Source organism: Megalobrama amblycephala, linkage group LG8 (assembly GCF_018812025.1).
Source record: "Megalobrama amblycephala isolate DHTTF-2021 linkage group LG8, ASM1881202v1, whole genome shotgun sequence".
Taxonomy (NCBI): domain Eukaryota; kingdom Metazoa; phylum Chordata; class Actinopteri; order Cypriniformes; family Xenocyprididae; genus Megalobrama; species Megalobrama amblycephala.
In genome coordinates this window covers 31457546-31480586 of record NC_063051.1, presented here as the reverse complement: position 1 = coordinate 31480586, position 23041 = coordinate 31457546, and the positions used below count along the sequence as shown (strand labels likewise).

At 37.2% G+C, this 23041-nt stretch overlaps 1 protein-coding gene across 5 annotated transcripts in view; it reads right to left on the bottom strand.

Annotated features, from left to right (window-relative positions):
• The window catches only part of cacnb4b (calcium channel, voltage-dependent, beta 4b subunit), a 31524-nt gene extending 14355 nt beyond the window's left edge, over positions 1-17169 (bottom strand). The window contains exons 1-5 of one of the 5 annotated variants that reach the window (XM_048200542.1): positions 16901-17169; positions 15486-15569; positions 4284-4415; positions 3047-3169; positions 2740-2867 (exon numbers count right to left, since the gene is read on the bottom strand). In XM_048200542.1, the coding sequence (XP_048056499.1) occupies positions 2740-2867; positions 3047-3169; positions 4284-4415; positions 15486-15569; positions 16901-16963 (530 nt within the window). In that variant the 5' untranslated portion in view covers positions 16964-17169. Of the gene's footprint in view, positions 1-2739; positions 2868-3046; positions 3170-4283; positions 4416-11085; positions 11594-15485; positions 15570-16900 lie in introns of those variants that run through there. The other 4 variants (XM_048200543.1, XM_048200545.1, XM_048200544.1 and 1 more) reach the window with 4 other exon arrangements.
• Positions 17170-23041: the final 5872 nt, after the last annotated feature.

Here is a 23041-nt window from a genome sequence, read left to right as displayed (position 1 = left end):
AGATAAATGAGCCTGTTGTGTGTGCATAGCCTGCATATGATGGTATTTTGGCCAGCTGGGAACTCGTTAAGAGCTTATAAAATGTGTCCCTCCATCACACACACAAACGATCTGCTGCGTGGAGACGCGCGTCTGATGCCTGTGATGGGCAAACTAATCGAACCAAACATGACAAGTGTGAACACACCCTAAATCCGATCGCTCGAACCACTTCAGGAGGTGGTCTGGGATGCATTCCAGTCAAAACTGAACAAGTCTAAATGCATCTGGTTGTTGTAAATTTTACTCCTCGAAAAAATGCTAAAAAATAAAGTGTGAGAGTGTGTTATAGGCTAAATAACACGTTATTGCTAGATATGACGGCGCTATTGCAACATGCATCGCTGCAGATGAGCAGCTGATTTCTTCAGCAAGCTGACGCGCAAATGAAGTCAGGCTACGTTCAGACTGTCAGTGCAAATCCAATTTTTGTGCATATCCGACTAAATCCAATCAGATTTAGCAAGTCTGAATGGCCAAAAATCACATGAAATGCAATTTCAAATCCGTTTCGAACTACATTCATATGTGTTTTGAAATCCTATTCAAATGGCATTTCTGGAAATCCGTTTCAGTCTGACTGTTTTGATCAGATTTCACATGGTTTATGTGACTTTCTCACACCACGTAAAACGTAAACGTCAGACACTGTTATATAATAGAAAACATGCTGAAAGTTGCTGCAGAAACAAGGTTCAATTTTGATTCACTGTCGCTAAGGGGCGCCAAAGTGGGCGGGGATACTTTTCCTAAAATGGCTATAACTCGTGAACGGAATGAGATATTTCCACCAAACTCTGTATACTTGTGTATGGGCTCAATCTGACACTTGGTGGCGCTATAACATGAAATAAACATATAACAGCTATAACTACGCAATCATTAGTCCGACTGACTTGAAAATTGGCATGCAGTGTCTTGGTCCAAGGAGACATGATTGTCTATGAGGACACTGGCGTATCTCGAAAAACATGGCCGCCATTGGCAGATGAAATTTGAGCACCTATTAGACATGGTTAACAGAGGAACGAAACTTGGTGGGCATGTTCGGCTCATGGTCCTAGAGGTCTGTAAGTATTTTGAAAGAAATTGGCCACTAGATTAGAGTTTTACGCCTCTGTAATCACGTGGTATTTCACACATACACACAACATTCATATCATTTGACAGATCTCCTCATGCTGAACAATTCCCAACCACTGTGTCACAGCACACTAGTATGGAAAATTGTCAAATTCCAAAAAATAAGTAAAAATAAATGCTACAAATAATAATATAATCATCGCACCGTTGCGCCGAAACTTCATATCTCTTAATTTTTGTTTTATAAAATTAATGCTATTGGTCATCCTTTATGTCTGTGTGTTTTACAAATATTTAACCAATAAAAAGCATTTAAAAGAGGTTGTGACTAAACTTCGTAACTTAGCAATCCTAAAACTGTCAGTCAAACCTCATAACTCTGCCCCGCCTCCATTTAGAATGTGCCGCGAGCAGATTTTTGAGCAGAAATGTTTGCAATATATTATGGAGACATGTTTTGAGACCGGCAGAGACAACAGCACGGACAGCATGTCATTGTTGTGGTTTTTGCCGCAATACCTACCAACTTAACGTCATTGCCACAGAAACCAATGCAGATATTCCGGAAAGGGAAAGAGCGGCATGGACACACAAATCGGATCTGAACAGCTGCGATATACACAGTGTGGACGGCAATAATTTTAGATCAGATTCCAATCGGATACATAAATAATTGGATTTGGAATGAGTCTAAACGATCTTACCAGCGCTGTTGCCGCTCTCTCCTATTATGATCTTTGATTTTGAAATTAGCTGTTGATCAATAAAATACAGCGAACTGGGAATTTGGATCGGATTTATATCCGTTTTGTGGAGACACATTTATGTGGCCAGGTGTAAATGAAATCATTTTGATAAATCAGATAGTTATCTGATCAGTTACAACACATGAAGTGACGAGGTGTAAACAAGACATGCAATGAAAGAACAGTGAACTGTGATAAATGTACAATCTGAGGTCAAATTTAAGTCATGATGTATCCGGCAAAGATAACAGTCCTGATTACATTGCATACAAGTAACTGGTAACTGGAGAAAAAAACAAGAGTGTAAAAATTCAGATCTGGCGTGAAACTGAAATGCAAATCCACAATACCCTCTGGGTTTAATCTGAGTGTTAATCTAATTTCAAATTTCAAGCAATGCTATTCTCCCAGATTTACTGAGGCAAAAGTCAATTTTCTTTACAGGCCACCTCTGTTCTTGAAACCCACTACACTCATTTAATGGTAAGGTGTACAGACTGGAATATTTATTTGTGTCCTAAAATAAGGCATGCAGTGACTAATATGTAATATTCTGTTTCTACATCAACAATCTATAGTATCTACTACTGTATCTATCGTATAAAATCGCAACTATAGAGCATTTGGTTTTCTACAGATTCAAAAGGGCATCAAAACAAGTTTTTAATAATGGATCATCAAATTACATATAAAAATGAGCCGAGAAATATATAGTGGTGCACATTTTTGGAAAATTTTCCAAGAGTTCATAGCCAGGTTGATTTAAAAAAAGAAAAGAGAAAAGAATAAACAGACAGAATATTAAGGACCAAGAGGTTGTGGAAAAACAAATGCTCCATCAACTAGGTAAGTATGTTCTCTGTCTGCTTACCCTTGTACACGGCTTTTCTTCTGTTCCAGCTGTGCTCTGATATTCTCCAGCTTCAGGGGACTGGGGATAAAACCAATCTCACAGCCTTCTTTCACCAGCCTCCCAATCCACCAGTCATTATTAAACTTCTGCATATGGAGCAGAGAAAGGACAAAAGAAATAAAAGCTTGGAAAAACGTTATCCCCTCTTAGCGTTTGACCAATGATACCAGGTTTAGTGATGAAATTGTACTTTTTTTTTCTATATTCAAAGTCATCAGTGAGTCAGTAGTGACCCTTTCATTAATAGGCCACCAAGCCACAGTACCTCTTTGATGTGCAGGAAGTCTTTTGCATCGAATGAGATGGCAGTTCCTGGCACAGGCACATCTTCATCCAGCGCACCACAGTAACTGACATTTGTCTTCACGGCAAAGGCCACCGCTTTGGCCTGGAAGTGGATGTTTTTAGAATTTTAGAAATATAAGTACAGTGTTGGGGAAAGTTACTTTTAAAAGTAATGCATGACACTATAAATTATATGTTGAATATGATAAACTTTCCTAAGCACTGTGCCGCAGCACACTGAAAAATATTTCCGCCATTTTGAATTTTTAGTCCAAAATCTAGTCCTAGGTTTTTCACCCATTCGGAACCAAACCAGTGCAGAAATGTTCTCTGGAGACTGAATATCAAAAGTTATCAAAAAAAAGTTGAAATTTTGATTCGCCGTCGCTAAGGGGCGCCAAAGCGTTTGAAATGGGCGGAGCCACTTTTACTAAAATGGCTATAACTTGCGAACGGAATGAGATATTTTCACCAAACTTGGTATACTTGTGTATGGGCTCAAGCTGTGGTCACAGTAAAAAATGGGACACTTGGTGGTGCTATAACAAGAAAAAACATGAAAACAGCTATAACTACGCAACCATTAGTCCGATTGACTTGAAAATTGGCATGCAGTGTCTTGGTCCAAGGAGACATGATTGTCTATGAGGACATTGGCATATCTTGAAGAACAAGGCCGCCATTGGCCAATGAAGTTTGAGCACCTAGTCAAACCAAAAATTATTCAGACATTTTTGATATATTTTTACTAGTGGGTGCGGGACACTATAGTTCATTTATGTAAGTGAGGATAGCAAAATAAAGTAAACTGTGACATATTATACCCAAAAATTCCTTAAACAGTGAAATTGATACAAATTTGGAACCAAAAATTAGTCACACTTTGATACAATACCAACTTCGACGACAATTTAATTAAATACAAGGTTTCCGCCTGATAGCGACGATATGTAATTATGTTGTTTTATCATCACCAACAACAAGCATCATACTATGACCTTATAGTGTTCCTACCTGACTTTAGCTCAAGTTTCACATAAAAGTACTACTTTTAATATATCTAGTTTTATCATGCCATTTGAAGCAATATTTTCATACATTTTTATATAGTGGTGTGCAGTGGGATTTTTTACTTATCAAAACTGTGCCCTGGCAAAAAAAAAGGTTGGGAAACACTGTATTAATATGTAGTAAGTGTGATTTGTGTCTGTCCTGACCTTTGCCCTCTCCAGCTGCTGTGCTGCCTGCTGTTCTCGCTCCTGCCGGCCCTGACTACCCCCCTCCGGCCTCTCCTCCTCCAACGACACATCTGAATCAGACGGCCTGCTAGTGTAGGAATCAGCTGAACCCTGCAAACAGAAGGCACATACTACATTACTAACATGCATGCAGTCTTTATATGTTATTAGAATGACATTTTCCTTGCTTAGTCCACCCAGACCACTTATGAAAGCCTCAAAAATGCGTTGTTCTGAAATGTCAGCTCAATGACACATGGCTGCTCTGCCATGTTGATATCTATTCAGTATTCAGATACTTGGTGTGCCCTGATGAAAGGCAGTCTGAAATACGCCACTATGTGGAACCAATCATAAGGAAGGACATTTACATATAGAAGTCTTAAAGGTACAGTATCAAAAACTGTAGCTCAATCTGTGAGAACATGGGAGTAGCAACACCAAGGTCATGGGTTTGATTCCCAGGGAAATCAAATGTGTACCTTAATGCAATGCAAGTTGCTTTGGATAAAGCATCTGCCAATTGTAAAATGTTTAATTCTATAGGTCAGAGTTAGTATGGAATATGACTGTATGACTGAATAATGTTTGTTTTGGGTTTAAGAATCCATGAATAACCTTGAATTGGACAGCTGTACAAAAAGTGGAAAGTAAGACCACTTTCCAAATTGGAGAATGACTGAGAAAAGAGGTTTACCTGAAACCATTTCTCCTGCCTATTGCAGAAATACATTTTGACATTTGACCACATTTGTGTATTAAAAACAAGATCAGACCCTCCACGCTGTAAAAATGATTGTAATTTTAATGGTAAAACACTGTAAAAATGCTACAGTAAAATAAGTTCATGTTACACTCTAAAAAATGCTGGATTAAAAACAACCCAAATTGGGTTGAAAATGAACAAACCCAGTGATTGGGTTGCTTTAACCCAGCGGTTGAGTTAAATGTTTGCCAAACCGGCTGGGTAGTTTTATTTAACGCAACTATTGTTGAGTAAATTACTGTACTGCTTGCTTAAAATGAACCCAAAGTATGTTGGAAATTAATTCATTTATTAATAAGTTCAATGAATAATAATTAAACAATAAACATTTATTAATAATAAATGTTAACCTTTTGATTATTATTGTTGCCTCTAGTAATTATGTGTCTGATTTTTAATTTCCAACTTATTTTGGGTTAATTTTTAAGCCAGCCATTTTTAAACAATAGTTGGGTTAAATAAAACTACCCAGCATGTTGGGCAAACATTTAAAGGTGCCCTAGAACCAGTTTTTACAAGATGTAATATAAGTCTAAGGTGTCCCCTGAATGTGTCTGTGAAGTTTGATAGATTTTTTAAAATTATTTTTTTAAACTATTTTTTGCCTATTTTGGGGCATCATTAACTATGCGCCGATTCAGCGCGCGACCCCTTTAAATCTCATGCTCCCTGCCCCCCCGAGCTCTCGACTATAATACAGTGCATTTACAAAGTTCACACAGCTAATATAATCCTCAAAAGATCTTTACAAGATATTCGTCATGCATGCTGCATGCATGCTTCTGATCATGTGAGTATAGTATTTATTTGGATGTTTACATTTGATTCTGAATGAGTTTGAGGCTGTGCTTCATGGCTAAAGCTAACATTACACACAGTTGGAGAGATTTCAAAAGAATGAAGTTGTGTTTATGTATTATACAGACTGCAAGTGTTTAAAAATGAAAATAGCGACGGCTCTCGTCTCCGTGAATACAGTAATAAACGATAACCACATTTAACAGTACATTAGCAACATGCTAACGAAACATTTAGAATGACAATTTACAAATATCACTAAAAATATCATGTTATCATGGAGCATGTCAGTTATTATTGCTCCATCTGCCATTGTTCGTTATTGTTCTTGCTTGCTTACCTAGTCTGATGATTCAGCTGTGCACAGATGCAGACGTTAATACTGGCTGCCCTTGTGTAATGCCTTGAACATGGGCTGGTTTATGCAAATATTGGGGGCGTACATATTAATGATCCCGACTGTTACGTAACAGTCGGTGTTATGTTGAGATTCGCCTGTTTTACGGAGGTCTTTTAAACAAATGAGATTTATATAAGAAGGAGGAAACAATGGTGTTTGAGACTCACTGTATGTCATTTCCATGTACTGAACTCTTGTTATTCAACTATGCCAAGATAAATTCAATTTTTGATTCTAGGGCACCTTTAACCCCACCAATGGGTTAAAACAACCCAATTGCTGGGTTTGTCCATTTTCAACCCAACTTGGGTTGTATTTAACCCAGCATTTTAACGCAGTGTAAGTTTCTTTAGTCTATACAGTTCTTATCAGTTGTTACATCTTACGCGATTAAATGTTTAGTGTCATGTTTGTTACCATGATTGTGTTTTGTGTTTGTGTATGGCCTCAGTATTTATCTCAGTTAGTAAGAACAGACAGATTTAGGTACTTTTATTTAGTATTAAGTTAACATTGTTAACAAAATTAAGTTTTTTTTTTTTTTTTTACTGAGGTCGATCTATAAAACTTAAAATGTTGCCGTATTTTTAACAGTAAATTTCTGTCAATCACAGCTCTCATTTTTTACAGTGCCTTGAACCATCTTCCTTGGTCATTATGCACACTGGTCTGGTCTACTGGATTTTCATTACGTCTGTGATTCTCATGTTTGCCTATTCAGACCGCCGCAAACACAGGTCAGCAAAAAACCCACCTGTACCTCTATTAACTAGACGGAGCTGTCACCCATAGAGATACACGCTCCTTAAGCAAACACAAAAATACACCTGTGAGCTGAAGGTGAATTCAGGTAAGCTCCTTTTGTTCACAGTCTACATTACATAGGCTAGTCCTTAAAAATAACAGATACATTTACCAATAGACTATGTAATAATAAACATTTATTTCACATGTAATTTATTTTGTTGTTGGTCTAGTAATCAATTACACAAATGTGCATTGTGTAACATGGATACTGTAATGTAAAATGTCACCCATCATCTTATGGATAAACATCAGTCATCACATATTTTTGTATATAGTAATAATTGATTTTGAACATTCACAGTTTAAAGGGGTCATGAACTGTGAAATCAGATTTTCCTTGAGCTTTTGACATATAAGAGGTCATCATACTATAAGAATATCCTGTAAGTTTCAGAACTGAAAACTTCCTTGTAAGTCCAAAAACAGCTTTTATTGTTACAAAGCCAAGTGAACGACTCGTTCTGGAATGTGCCTATTTATGGCGTAATAAACAGGTGAAAGACCGCCTCTGCTTTAGAAAACCAACGGCTACTTAATCATTGAAACTTTGGCCCCGCCCACTGGTGTACTAGTGAGATGAGGAGGAGAGAAGAGCGATACAGGACTAAAATAACATTACCTTTCAAAGGATCCTAATGCGAGGAATATGGTTATTTATTTTCAAGAATGTGAATGTCTCACCTTTATGATATGAACTTGACAGTAATGCAACAACATGTCAGTAACTGTGTAAATTCTAATGCCTGATCTGATATTAATGATTCATGTACAGTCAGATGTTCTTTGTCTGTCAGTAAATCAAACCAGTGACCAAACGGTCAACTTCACTTTGTTTCTCTTAGTAGGATGGAAATTTAAAAGCTGATTAAATTGTATATAGAAAGCAATCAAAGAACGCTCCCTTTAAAATCGCTGGAGCTGTCAATCAAACAGCGCGAGTTTATCAGTGACTGGGTTCTGGGCTTGCGCCAAAACTCACGTAATAATCAACAAATCTCTTAGTTACATCAAGTTTGCACTGTTAGATATGATGAAAGCATTTGTTAGTGTGCAGAAATCGAGTTGCAATGATGAGATCACTGCTTTCATGCACGCAACAACATGTCTGTGATCGGCTACATGTTCATCACTGCAACCTTTCATGCCACGATCTAAATATAATGCCATTGATCTAAATATAATGCTATAATTAACACTTTTCACGGTTAGTTAACCTTAAGAGCTGTAGTAAAAATGTGCTAAAAGTTTTTGAGAGTTAAACGTAATGCTTAGCTATTTCATATACAAAGATGTCAGCCAATCACAGCAGTGTCTCACAGCAGACACGCCCCTTAAAACAGAGCGTTCAAATCAGAGGGCTAAAATCAGGGAAGGAAAAAAACCTTTTATTTCTAAATTATGAAAATTTTTGATGTAAAAATCATAATAACATTATAAGTGCACCACAGGAAACATTAATGCCTTGAGGCATCCGTCACTGTCTGAGACAAATATAAACATATTGAATCCTAAAATAGAGTAACAGGCTATGAAACTATCTTTAACCATAGAAACCAATTATCTTCCAAACAAAAACTATAAATATACCATAAGTCTAATTCTGAGCTTCCAAAACCTTTTGCTGCTGTACATTCATTTCAACAACGTTCATCCTCATTCAATTCCATCATCCATCAGTTGTGAGAAAGTTCCTTATTACTTCTGTATCTTTGACAACAAACTACTCTAAATAGTCTTCAAGAGTACAAATACTACTCCAAAGAAACCCTGACCCTATAGGAAATCCTCTCAGCATTCCTATACGAAAACATATCTTTTAAGCATACATACCTTCACTGCTTGCTTCTCAGGACCATGAAAAACTTCACAATACACAACCTGAACATTTTCACCTGAAATCTCCACAAAGTCCTCAGTCGGCTCCATGACGATCCAGAGAGAAGCACCTGATCCCTATCAGCTGGTATTCACACTTTCCCCCTTAATAATAAAGATAATAAAGAAGATCCAACCAGCAAGTGCATAGTCCTCTAATTAATGAGAGATACTGCTCAAAGTGAAGTGAAGCTGGGAAGCTGTATTCTGTTAATCCAATTTGGAAACAACATTAGCTCAAGTCAGTGAAAAGAATGATCGGGTCAATATCGCATTAGAGAGAGAGCAAGAGAGAGAGTGAAAAAGCCTCGCAGTCGGCTAAAAAATTTCAGCACGCTGCCTATGGCGAAACACTTTTTCCCTGAAGGCAGCCGCTCGACACAAGCTTACTTCAGCAGGGACCCAATTGAGGCCGGTGAGTCCAATCACAAAACGCCTGATTCGGGAAACAAAAAATGCACAAGTTTGCTTATCTTTCGCCGCAGAAGTGATGATTGTGAGCAAAAAACGAAAATTCAAATGAATGGCTTTCATCCTCGATTTTGACGAGATAACGGTCTTTTTGCTGAAGAATGACTTTGGAGGGTCTGTACAGATTCATGTATAACATCATGAAAGGCTCAAAATGAAGTTAAACAGACAGGTTTCTCTTCAACTAAATGAAGCTTTTATTAAGCTTGGAATAGCCACAATTCAACTGGGTTTGCAATGCAAAGCACAGCGAATGTGGTTCAAATGGGTCTGTATTTTATAAGGATACGAATATAAATTCTCCCAGACATCAATTTTGAAGTATATCAGTCATATGAACACAGACTATGTAGTTACACAACTTCTACAAACAAATTATGCTTGCTGACTGAAATTTTGGTAACACTTTAGTTTAGGGTCCAATTCTCACTATTAACTAGTTGCTTATTAGGATAGGATATTGACTGTTTATTAGTACTTATAAAGCACATACACTGTAAAAAAACAATTGTTGGTTAACTTAAAAAAGTAAGTTACCTGGTTGCCTTAAGTTCATTGAAATTAAAAATTTGAGTTAATACAATGAAGGCGATTGGATTAATCAACAGAAACTCAAAATATTATGTTATCTGAACCACATTAATTATTGAAGTTGATTTGACAAAAGAAAAAATGTTGTGATAAGCCATGAAAATATTTTTTTACAGTGTTATTAATGCATGATCATATTAATGCCTAAACTTAACAACTACCTTACTAACTATTAATAAGCAGTAATTAGGAGTTTATTGAGGCAAAAGTCATTAGTTAATAATAGTGAGAATTGGACCCTAATCTAAAGTGTGACCGAATTTTAAAATGATTTTATGTGCCCTAGTTTAAAAGTTATATGTTAATGCTTACTAAATATACACACAACATCATATAAAATTCACAAAAGCACAGGAACCTGATTATGGATTATGGTCTGTATCTTAAATAGATGGTCAATATACATAAACACAGCTGATGGGAATTAGAGTAGGTTCTATGGGCCTCTAACACATGCACACACAATTCCTGATGGCTTTTCCAGATTTCATTTTAAGGCATTCAAGTGGGGCACCTAAGCCATGTGACTCATTACATTCTATACATCAGCAAGAAACGGCTCTGCCCCTTTAACAGCAAATGAAGCTTTGCACTTTTACCCATATGATAACACCTTAAACATTTTCAACCTTAAAGAGATCAGGTCAGTCCTACAAAGAATAGAAAAAGCCACATATTTTAATCCTGAAAAAAAAAAAAAAAAAAAACTCCAACTGAAAAATGAATGAGAGACGTGCCGTTTTTTTTTTTTTTTCTGTAGCATTGTTCAAACACGCCGTATGGAATAGAAGTGAACGTTCAATGGGAATGTGTGCTATTAACAACACATACAGAAAGACACATACACACACAAGCCTCTGATGAGCATCTCCCAATAGTACACCCACGGAGATTGGTGGGCTGCATCTTAGAAAATCATGGTACACTGAGTCTCGCAGGCCCTGTATGTGCAGCACAGCTGAGCCAGTGTTCGGCACACGCACACGAGCACGCTCACGCACGCACACATATAGCCAGTGGGAAAACACTATATATAGCCGTAGCCAATTCCGATCACGAGAAAAATAACTCACCGCCTCCGAGTCTTCAAATCCATGCAGGTACAAATTGTCATACATGGAGGTTTGCTATTCCAAAGAGGTCCTCTTGAAGAATAGAGAAAAAAAAGAGAGGAGGAGGTGGTGGTGGAGATGGAGAGAGAGAGAGGGGGAGGAGGAGGAGGAGGAGGAGGAAGAGGAGGAGGGAGCCACCACCACAAAAAAAAGAATCGATGGGGGGATGACGATCCCCTTGCTCCACAGAGGAAGAACAAGGAGGGGAAAAAAAAGGGTGAGAGATGCCTCACGAGAGAGGATGGAGAGAGAGAGAAAGAGGGAAAGCAGGCCTGTGCAGACGGCTCGGCCTGCAGGATGGAGTGGATCCCTCGTTCAGCCTCCAATTCTCTCACATCCTCAGGCAGGGAGAAGCTTCCCAACGGCTCACTGACGCGGATGTTTCATCATCTCTCAGCAACACGCTCACACACACACACACACGGCACGGCGCTGCTCCCCGCATCAGAGAGAGAGAGAGAGAGAGGGTAAGGCAGAAAGAGAGAGAGAGAGAGAGAGAGAGAGAGAGAACCCTTCCTCAATCTCAGGCTGATGACACAGTTGACCAGCTGCATGCTGATTGGTCGAGAAGCCTTCTAGTCAGAGCTGCTGCTGACGTGTGTTCTCCTTGACTGTGAACGCTGATGAGAGAGAGAGAGAGCCTCCCTCTGCCTATTTCATTCTCTCTTTCCTTCTGTCATTTCTTTTGAATGTACAGTCAGTTTTTCTCCAGTATGTTCCAATTTATTTGCAATGATCCTATTTTCTTCATTTAATCATTATTCTGCACAACATCTACACTGTTAAAATGTTTTTTTTTTTTAATCTTTACAATCAAAGCCATAGTATTTTCTTACATATTTTTAAATGTAATAATAATTTTTTTTTTTGTTGTAAATAACACAAATTAAAACAAATCCTTCAATACTTTTTTAAATAGTATATATACACTCATCTGCCACTTTATTAGGTACATCTTGCTACTACTAGTATCGGGTTTGACCCTCTTTTGCCTTCAGAACTGCCTTAATTCTTCATGGCACAGAATCAACAAGGTGCTGTAAACATTCCTCAAGCAGGAACACACCAAGCCAATGCCGACGAACTAGTGGCGATGAAAGCAGACTGTGGGGTTGGCTCACGTCGGCAGCGTCTGTGTCCAAAGTTGGCCTGACACACCAAATCGACAGCCAACGGCCAAGTAGCACGTCCGTTCTGCGCCTGCATAAGATGAAATGCCTTTCTGAACCAGCAGGTGGCAGTAGCTGAACAGCCAATCAGAATGATCAGATGGCCCGATGGACCGACGAGCTCCGACGGCGATTCAACATGTCGAATAGCTGGAAAAAAGCCGACGAGGACCAACTTCAGCTGACGGTGCGGAACACACTGAGAAAACAAAAACTGCCCGATGGCCGTCCGTCGGCTTGGTGTGTTCCTGCCTTCAGAGATTTTGGTCCATATTGACATAATATCATCACACAGTTGCTGCAGATTTGTTGGCTGCACATCCATGATGCAAATCTTCCATTCCAGCACATCCCAAACTGGTGCTCTATTGGATTGAGACCTGGTGACTGTGGAGGCAATCTTAATATAGTGAACTCACTGTCATGTTCAAGAAACCAGTTTGAGATGATCTGAGGTTTGTGACATGGAGCATTATCCTGCTGGAAGTAGCCATCAGAAGATGGGTATACTGGAGTCCGATCCCAAGATGGTTCCTGTCCGTGAGTCCACTCCAGTGTTTGAAATCTCAGAATCCATTCCAGAATGTGAAATCTCGGCATCGGTTTCAGTGAGAGAAAGTCACCAGACCCGTCCCATCATGGCCACCATTCCAAAGTCTCATCCCATTATGGCCGCCACTCCAGAGTCTCATCCTGTCATGGCCGCCATTCCAAAGTCTCATCCCATTATGGCCACCATTCCAGAGTCTGGTCCTGTCATGGCCGCCATTCCAAAGTCTAGTCCCGTCATGGCCGCCATGCCTGAGACCTCGGCCAAGATGGCCGCAGCACCTGAGCCCTCGGCCAAGATGGCCGCAGCACCTGAGCCCTCAGCCAAGATGGCTCCTGTCCCTGTCCTGAGTCCAGAAATGACTCCCGTACCTATCTAGAGTCCAGAGATGACTCTAGTCTCAGTCCAGCGAACAGAATGCTCTTCAGTGTCCGCTCCAGAATACCCTCCAGAATCCGCTCCAGTGAAACCCACAAAGCTGCTTCAGAGTGAAATCCCAGAATGCGCTCCAGAGAGTGAAATCTTCCAGTCTGTTCTTATGAATCATCTTCATCAGTCTGTTCTCATGAGAAAAATTTCTCAGACCATTCCTGCCCTTGAGTCAGCCCCTGACTATCGTCCAGTGATGGGTCCAGCCCCTGACCAGAGTCACGTATATGCTCTCGTCCCTGAGCTCAGCCCAGTGCCCGCTCTCATATCCTTGAGCTCAGCCCAGAGCCCGCTTTCATCACCGAGCCTACCCATGAACCCACTCCAGATTCCTCTCCAGCCCATGAGTCCGCTTCAGAACTCTCTTCAGCCCATGAGACCTCTTTAGAGTGCTTTCCTGCCCATGAACCTACTTCAGAGTTCTCTTCAGCCCATGAGTCGGCTTCAGACCCAAAGCTCAGTTCAAAGCCCGCTTCAATCCCAGAACTCAGTCCAGAGCCTGCTTCAGTCCCAAAGCTCAGTCTAGAGCACGCTTCAGCCCCATAGCTCTGTCAGAAACCTGCTCTAACTTCTGAGTCTCCAGCACCACCCTAGCCTCCTGACCTTCCTGCACCACCATGGCTTCATAACCTTCTTGCTCTGCCATGGTCCCCTGAGTCTGGTCTTGATGTTGCTACTTACCAGTCCATTCTCCTGAATTCCTCACCTGATCACCTGTAATGGTTCTCACCGTCATCTGTATTCCACAATCCTCTTCTTCTGTCCAGAGCATCCGGCTGCTATCCTTCCATATATATATATATATATATATATATATATATATATATATACAGTACAGTCCAAAAGTTTGGAACCACTAAGATTTTTAATGTTTTTAAAAGAAGTTTCATCTGCTCACCAAGGCTACATTTATTTAATTAAAAATACAGTAAAAAACAGTAATATTGTGAAATATTATTACAATTTAAAATAACTGTGTACTATTTAAATATATTTGACAAAGTAATTTATTCCTGTGATGCAAAGCAGAATTTTCAGCATCATTACTCCAGTCTTCAGTGTCACATGATCCTTCAGAAATCATTCTAATATGATGATTAGTTCCTCAAGAAATATTTGTTATTATTTTCAATGTTGAAAACAGTTGTGTACTTTTTTTTCAGGATTCCTTGATGAATAGAAAGTTCAAAAGAACAGCATTTATCTGAAATACAAAGCTTCTGTAGCATTATACACTACCGTTCAAAAGTTTGGGGTCAGTAAGAATTTTTATTTTTATTTTTTTGAAAAGAAATTAAAGAAATTAATACTTTTATTCAGCAAGGATGCATTAAATCAATCAAAAGTGGCAGTAAAGACATTTATAATGTTACAAAAGATTAGATTTCAGATAAACACTGTTCTTTTGAACTTTCTATTCATCAAATAATCCTGAAAAAAAATATTGTACACAAATATTTTGTACAATTGTACACATTAAATGTTTCTTGAGCAGCAGATCAGCATATTAGAATGATTTCTGAAGGATCATGTGACACTGAAGACTGGAGTAATGATGCTGAAAATTCAGCTTTGCCATCACAGGAATAAATTACTTTGTGAAATATATTCAAATAGAAAACAGTTATTTTAAATTGTAATAATATTTCACAATATTACTGTTTTTTACTGTATTTTTAATTAAATAAATGTAGCCTTGGTGAGCAGACGAAACTTCTTTTAAAAACATTAAAAATCTTAGTGGTTCCAAACTTTTGGACTGTACTGTGTATATATATATATATATATATATATATATATATATATATATATATACATATATATATATATATATATATATATATATATATATATATATATATATATATATATATATACTTTATGTTTGTGTACACTACATAGAAATTTAATTCATAAATTATGAACATCACTTATACAAAGTTGCATTACGATCTATGACCATGATTAAAGTGGTAATGGAAGAAAAAGGTTTTAACAGGCAATGTATCACAGCACATCAGGCCTGAACAAAACAAAGAATAAAGACAGAATATGTTTGCTTCATTGACCTTAAAATGTGTCTAGATTACTAGTTATACTGTTTAAGTGACTAGTCTCTAAGTAATAATCTAATTGAGCCAAAAAAGGGGCAAATCACTTTTTTATAGACTGCTTTTTACCTGATCACTTCCAGAAATGGACAATTACTTTACCTGTCTCAGGATAAAACTGGTAGAGGTGGTGCTGCCATCAGACCTCTTCAGTCGACTACGGCGTGAGTATGTTCCCCTGTTCACCTGCAGAGGGAGCAATGACAGAAACATGAATGATTTTTTTTTAAAGGTATGTTCTTCAATCTTCAACCATTTATTCAATCCTTTCCCAACCATTTTGAGATAATATAATATTTGCATATTAATATCTTACAGTCAGAATAAGGAGCCGGATCAGTACTGAATTTGTTGGCCAATATTATTGAATTTGCCTGCTAGTTTCTATCAAGGTTATAATAAATGTACAGTATGCAGACTAAAATATAGACTGAATGTTGCATAAAAATAAATTAGAAATGGGTAAAATATGACTAGACTATACATTGTGTAGAAACATAGTAGTTAGCCAAATTTGGATGATGGAAGGGAGAAAACACTGTGCATGCACAGTGCAAATAGTGAGCATCAATGAGGGATGTTCATTCTGTAATGAGAGCCACTTGAATCAAATGTAAATTATCTGTGCAATGTATTAATGGAGTGATATAACAGCAGGAGCAGAAAAGGTACAGAGCGGCCAGTCAGCTTGAGGTTATATCAGAGATATTAACCCTTCCTTATCCCTGGGAAGAAAAAAAATTACAGCTGTATAAACAACAGGAAATTTGAAAGAGGAAGAGAGAGACAGGGGGTGGGCTGACAAAAAAAAAAAAAAAAAAAAAAAAAAGTCACTACAGGGACACATTAATTAGCCAGGTCTGATTTGTTTCTATTTCTAGGCGTCTCTAGAGTTCTGTAGTGTTGAGGATAGACAGAGAGCTTGTTCTTTTTAAAGTTTGTTTAATAGGGCCACCAAAAAATAGGTCAGTGTGCTCATTTCACACCATTAAGGTTGTAGTCAGGTGATCTAAGTGAGCTTTCTTCATTATTACTGTCAAATACTCTCTAATAGTAGGTATTTACCTGTGCTTCAAATATTTCGCGTGATTTAATAAAGTTTAGCGTTCACTCTTAAAGATGAAGGTTCTTAATTGGTTTTAATGAAGAACATTTAACAACCATGGAATCGTTCCATTCCACAAAAAGGTTCTTTATTGCGGGAAAAAAGGTTCTGTAGATTTTTAAAATGTTCTTTTTAGAACTGTAAGTTTTTTTTGTGGAACCAAAAATCGTTCTTTATGGCATCGCTGCGTAAACCTCTATTTGACGCCAAAAAAAAAAAAAAAACAGCACAACTGCAGAAGCCACTAAAAACAAAGTGTACTTCAGTTTAATATCCTTTAAAACTATTTTACTGAGAGAACTCGAGAGCAAATACCAACCAAAAATGATTGTATATATCCTATAAAGTTATCCAATAAAATTAACAAAGAACTTTAAAAGCGACATCTCATCTCAAGTCTTAACATGGTCACCTGAAATATAGGCGCTTGGATTCCCTCGCCGATCTTATTCCTGATATAAATGTGTCGAGACATCTCGGCCAGCACATCGGTCCAGATCGGGGGTTGCTGGCCTGCTGGCCCGGCCCAGTGGAAGTTTGGAGGGTTTCGGACGGCTTGATCCAGCTTCGGTGATGTGTGTGAGTGTTGCCCCGCGCTCGTGAAGATCCGCTCTGCTCCCGAGCATCAGAAGAGCCAGAAACTCGTCACAGTGTGACAGGTGTCAGGTGCGCGCGCACCACAGCACTGCGCGCGCAAAGAGCGTCAGTTAATGTTTTTGCTTAGAATGAAATGATGACTTAAACGGTGCGCTACTTCATCAAACTAATAAAAACAAACACTAATAGAGCACAAGGTTTACTGCGAGAAAATATGTGTTATAATGAAGTGTTTTGTTACTCTGTTAATAAAGCCATGAAGAAAAAATGCATTATGATTTTATGGAACGGCAGCAGCATAGCGCCACCACCCTTTCTCCACATAGTGGCGCTATTGCTTGAGCAAGCTTAGAAAATCATATGCACAACCATGTGATTCATAATGACAGAAAAGATGCACATTTTGTTATACACTGTGTGCAGAATTATTAGGCAAGCTAACTTTCTGATCATATTTTTTTTCCAAACACATTTAACCAATTTCAATCCACATCAATCTTAATAACTACTATTAATAATGTTTTTAATCATTTATAAGTGATATATAATTGTTCATGAAGGCTGGAAATGAAAAATGCCTTATATTCAGGTGTGCAGAATTATTAGGCAGGTTTGCTTTTACAGGCAAAATGAGCCAAAAAAGAGATTTAACTTAGACTGAAAAGTCAAAAATGATTAAATACTCACGAGAAGGACGCAATATTAATGCAATACTAGAAATTGCAAAGTTAAAGCATGACCAATGGACAGCAAAATGCTCATTAGGTCAGCGGGGTCATACAAAAACAGGTGAAAAAGAAAAGACACATGTTAACTGCAAAAGAGTTAAGAATTAAGGTGAAGAGTTAAGTGTGAAACCATCAGGAACCTTTTAGACTCCAGCGCCACCATTTTCCAGAACTGCAACCTACCTGGAGTCTCCAGAAGTGCAAGGTGTCTCAGAGACTTAGTTAGGTTAGCTAAAGAATCCTAAAAAATGACCCGCTCTTAATAAGAATCACAAGCTGAAGTGTTATAAAATATATGAAGACTGGGTTTTTATAGGCCTTATAGACAGACAGATTTAGAGTGACTCCTGAAGGACCAGCACCACATCCTCTTTTACCACTGTTTGAAGAATTTATCTTCCAGAATCTGGCAGTAAGTTTTGGAAGATCATTTTTAGTCCATCTCTGCAAGACGGACATTTCAGGATAAGAGAGGGACTAAAAGTAAACTCCCACACCTTACTGCCAGATTCTGGAAGATAAATTCTTCAAACAGTGGTACAAGAGGATGTGGTGCTGGTCCTTCAGGAGTCACTCTCAAGCTGTCTGTCTATAAAGCCTATAAAAACCCAGTCTTCATGTATTTCACAACATTTCAGCTTGTGATTATTATTAAGAGCGGGTCATTTTTTAGGATTCTTTAGCTAACCTAAGTCTCTGAGATCCTGACACCTTGCACTTCTGGAGACTCCAGGTAGGTTGCAGTTCTGGAAAATGGTGGCGCTGGAGACTAAAGGGTTCCTGATGGTTTCACACTTAATTCTTCACCTTAATTCTTCAATCTTTTGCAGTTAACATGTGTCTTTTCTTTTCCACCTGATTTTGTATGACCCCGCTGACCCCATGAGCATTTTGCTTTCCCTTGGTCATGCTTTAACTTTGCAAATTCTAGTATTGCATTAGTATTGCGTCCTTCTCGTGAGTATTTAATAATTTTTGACTTTTCAGTCTGAGTTAAATCTCTTTTTTTGGCTCATTTTGCCTGTAAAAGCAAACCTGCCTAATAATTCTGCACACCTGAATATAAGGCATTTTTCATTTCCAGCCTTCATGAACAATTATATATCACTTATAAATGATTAAAAACAATATTAATAGTAGTTATTAAGATTGATGTGGATTGGAATTGGTAAAATGTGCTTGGAAAAAAAATATGATCAGAAAATCAGCTTGCCTAATAATTCTGCACACAGTGTAATCTTTATTTAAGAATTGTGGAAGTCCTTTTAGATATATCTTGAAAAGCCTGCTCCACACGAGTGAACTTGAAATGGTAGAGATTTAAGTATATACATGAACTTGAACATTTTTTATATGGGTGATTCTTAGTTTTTTAATGGAAAACTTTAATTGAAAATAAGAGTTGTTCAAGCTACTAACACAAGTGACTCAAAGATAAACATTTTTGGAAAAACTATCATACAATAGTTTTGTAAAATATTTGGTGTGATTGTAATAACAGCAGATTTAAAGATGCAGTCTGTAATTTTTTGGGGTTAAAAATGATCCCAAATCAATTTTTGAGCAAGTACATAACCAGCTAGTGTTCAAAACTATCTCCTTACCTTAGCTCGATTCACAACGGTAAGCTTGTAATAATGTTTTATAATTCAGGTGGTATTGGTATCCACAGGAAATTCGAGCATGCCACTGTTCATCTTTGCGTCATTACATCACATCTGTTTACATGAAGAAGGAGTCCCAGCTAGTAGGCTATATCATGTGAGGATTGTGGATCATTAATACCCTTTTCTCACAGCAGCTGCAATATTAAACATCATTTTGATGGCGGATTGTAATCAGAAAGGTCCAATCATGAGTGACAGCTGGAGATTCAGCCATAGTCAAAAGCAAAAGACTTCGGACAGTGGAGTGGCTACACAAATTGAAATCTACAGGTAATGCAAATACACACTAAATACACATAGTCATGCAATGCTGATGTTAACATTAACAATTTGAGAACAAATTATAATGATAATAATTTGCACGGTTTGATGTTATCTGAGCTAAGATTTAATCACCATTGGTAGCGTGATTTACTGTAATGATTTTTTTCTCAGTTGGTCAGAACAAAAGTGGCAGACTTTACTTGTTCAGATGACATTTTCCGGTGAAAATTCTTATTTTGGTCATATTTTATTCTATACTACAAATATATTTACATATTTATGTGCTTAATAAAAATACCCTGCAATTTTACTTCTGGTATATAAACTGGTATACTTGATGCACTTTAATTGTGCAGAAGTAGTGCTGAGATCCAACTAAAGACATGCTGAAGTATTTGATTATGCTAAAGTGGAACTATTGCAGGTATTCTTTAGGTAAACATTAAATATCTTAAAGATATTATACAAAGATCCTTATTAATAGTGATATTAAAACAATTTTTATTAAAACTCTCCAAATAAAGTTTAATTATAATTTTTTATCAGTAAGTCTTAAGTGATGTGTCAGTAGATATGTGAATGGATATGAAGTATACTTAGTATGAAATAAATGTATTATAAATAGATTTTGGTATAGGTTTTTATTTATTTATCAGCTCTTCCACTTGTTTCCTACTCTCTGAGGTACAGAAGTGTGCGGCGACTCTTATGACACTCATCAGAAGCAGGGTTATTTTGTACAGGTAGTGACATTTGATTGGTTTTAAGTACATCCATATTCATCCTTTTTCGTCTCTACCATAATAATGTGAAGTGTCTGTTATTGAATGAAGCTCCAATTACTCAAATACTTTCCTTGGAAATAGACGTTGGTTCTTAATGTAAGCCGTGTCTGTTCTGGTGCTACAGAACACAAGGGGGCAGCAGCAGCTCATCAGGGAAGCGCTGACAGGTGACACGGTCCAGTGGGCTTGGGATTGGCTGGTCAGCATGTCCCCCTCTTGCTGGCAGATGCCGAAATTACACCACAATATATGTCACCTTTATTTTAAGGTAACATAGTTACATGTTTCATGTACTTACTATATTAATAACAGTAAAATTATGCATAATTACAAGTAAATAACCCTAAACCAAACCTTAACTCTATAGTAATTCATATTACTCAGTACTTGAGTAACTACAATGTAACTACGTCACCTTAAAATAAAGTGTAACCAAATAAAGTGTTATCCGACTTTTGATTTTAATAATGTTTTACTAAATGTTGAAATTAATATTAACTATGAACAATAAATGCTTTAGAAGTTGAGTTAAAGTGTTACCCATGAAACGAGCATCTTTCATGGTAAAATGTGGTAACCTGCAGAGAGCTATATATTACATTTATTTATTAAAGAGCTATTTCTGCCTGATCTTACCCTTAAATGTAATTTTGTTGGTGTAACCTAATATATTTAGGTTGGTTCTATAATGTAAAATACTTGTATTTAATTTGAACAAAATCAATTAATTTAGATTTTACCACATGAATCACATTTTTTTTTTAGGTTACAATTTTCTCTTCTGTGTTCATATCAATTTATTGTCATTAATTTAAACCTCTTACATTTATAATTCATTGTTTTATTGTGTTTTTTAGGTACTTGGATAAGCACTATCATTATTATTATGGCAACACTTTCGTTTATGGTCCAATTCTCACTATTAAAGGATTAGTCCACTTTTAAATACACTTTTCCTGATAAATTTACTCACCCCCATGTCATCCAAGATGTTCATGTCTTTCTTTCGTCAGTCGAAAAGAAATGAAGGTTTTTGAGGAAAACATTCCAGGATTTTTCTCCATATAGTGCATTTCAATGGCTACCAACAGATTGAAGGTCCAAACTGCAGTTTCAGTGCAGCTTCAAGGGCTTTAAACGATACCAGATGAGTAATAAGGGTCTTATCTAGCGAATCGATTGGTCATTTTCGAAAAAAATACAACCGTTTATGCTTTATAAACAAAATATCCCCTTGAACGTACTTTCCGCTTCCGCATTCTTCATAACGCTTACGCTGAATGTCCTACGCCTTCCCTATTCTACTTAAGGAACGAATGCGGCGCCAGTTTAGTTTCATTTCTTTTCGACTGACGAAAGAAAGACATGAACATCTTGGATGATATGGGGGTGAGTAAATTTATCAGGAAAAGTGTATTTAAAAGTGGACTAATCCTTTAACTACTCGCTTATTAGCATGCATATTACTACACTCTAAAAAATGCTGGGTTAAAAACAACCCAAGTTGGGTTGAAAATGGACAAACCCAGCAATTGGGTTGTTTTAACCCAGCGGTAGGGTTAAATGTTTGCCCAACCTGCTGGGTTGTTTTATTTAAACCAACTATTGTTTAAAAATTACTGTATTGCTTAATTAAAATTAACCCAAAGTATGTTGGAAATGAACATTTATTAATGTTCAATGAATAATTATTCAACAATAAACATTTATTAAATTGCTTATTAATAAATTTATATTAATAAACTATTAAATTTATATTAATAAAATATTAAAGCTTATTAATAAACATTCACCTTTTGTCTATTATTGTTGCTTTATTATTGTTTTTAATTTCCCAACTATTTTGGGTTCATTTTAAGCTAGCCATATAGCAATTTTTAAACAATAGTTGGTTTAAATAAAACTACCCAGCAGGTTGGGCAAACATTTAACCCAACCGCTGGGTTAAAACAACCCAATGGCTGGGTTTGTCCATTTTCAACCCAACTTGGGTTGTTTTTAACCCAGCATTTTTTAGAGTGTAGCATATTGGCTGTTTATTAGTGCTTATTAAGCACATATTAATGCCTTGTTCTGCATGACCATATTCTACATCCTTAAAGGATTAGTTCACTTTCAAATAAAATGTTCCTGATAATTTACTCACCCCCATGTCATCCAAGATGTCCATGTCCTTCTTTCTTCAGTCAAAAAGAAATTAAGGATTTTGATGAAAACATTCCAGGATTTTTCTCCTTATAGTGGACTTTAATGGCCAAAACCACACTTTCATATTCTTCAAAAAGCTTACTCCGTATGTCCTACGCCTTCCGTATTCTACTTACGGAAAAAAATGGAACTGGCACTGCGTTCGTTCCATAAGTAGAATAGGGAAGGTGTAGGACATAAAGCGTAAGAAGCTTTTAGAAGAATATGAAAGTGTGGTTTTGGCGGAAACACTTGCAAGGTGATCATTTGTTTATATAAAGCATATACAGTTGTATTTTTTTCGAAAAATGACCATTTCACTAGA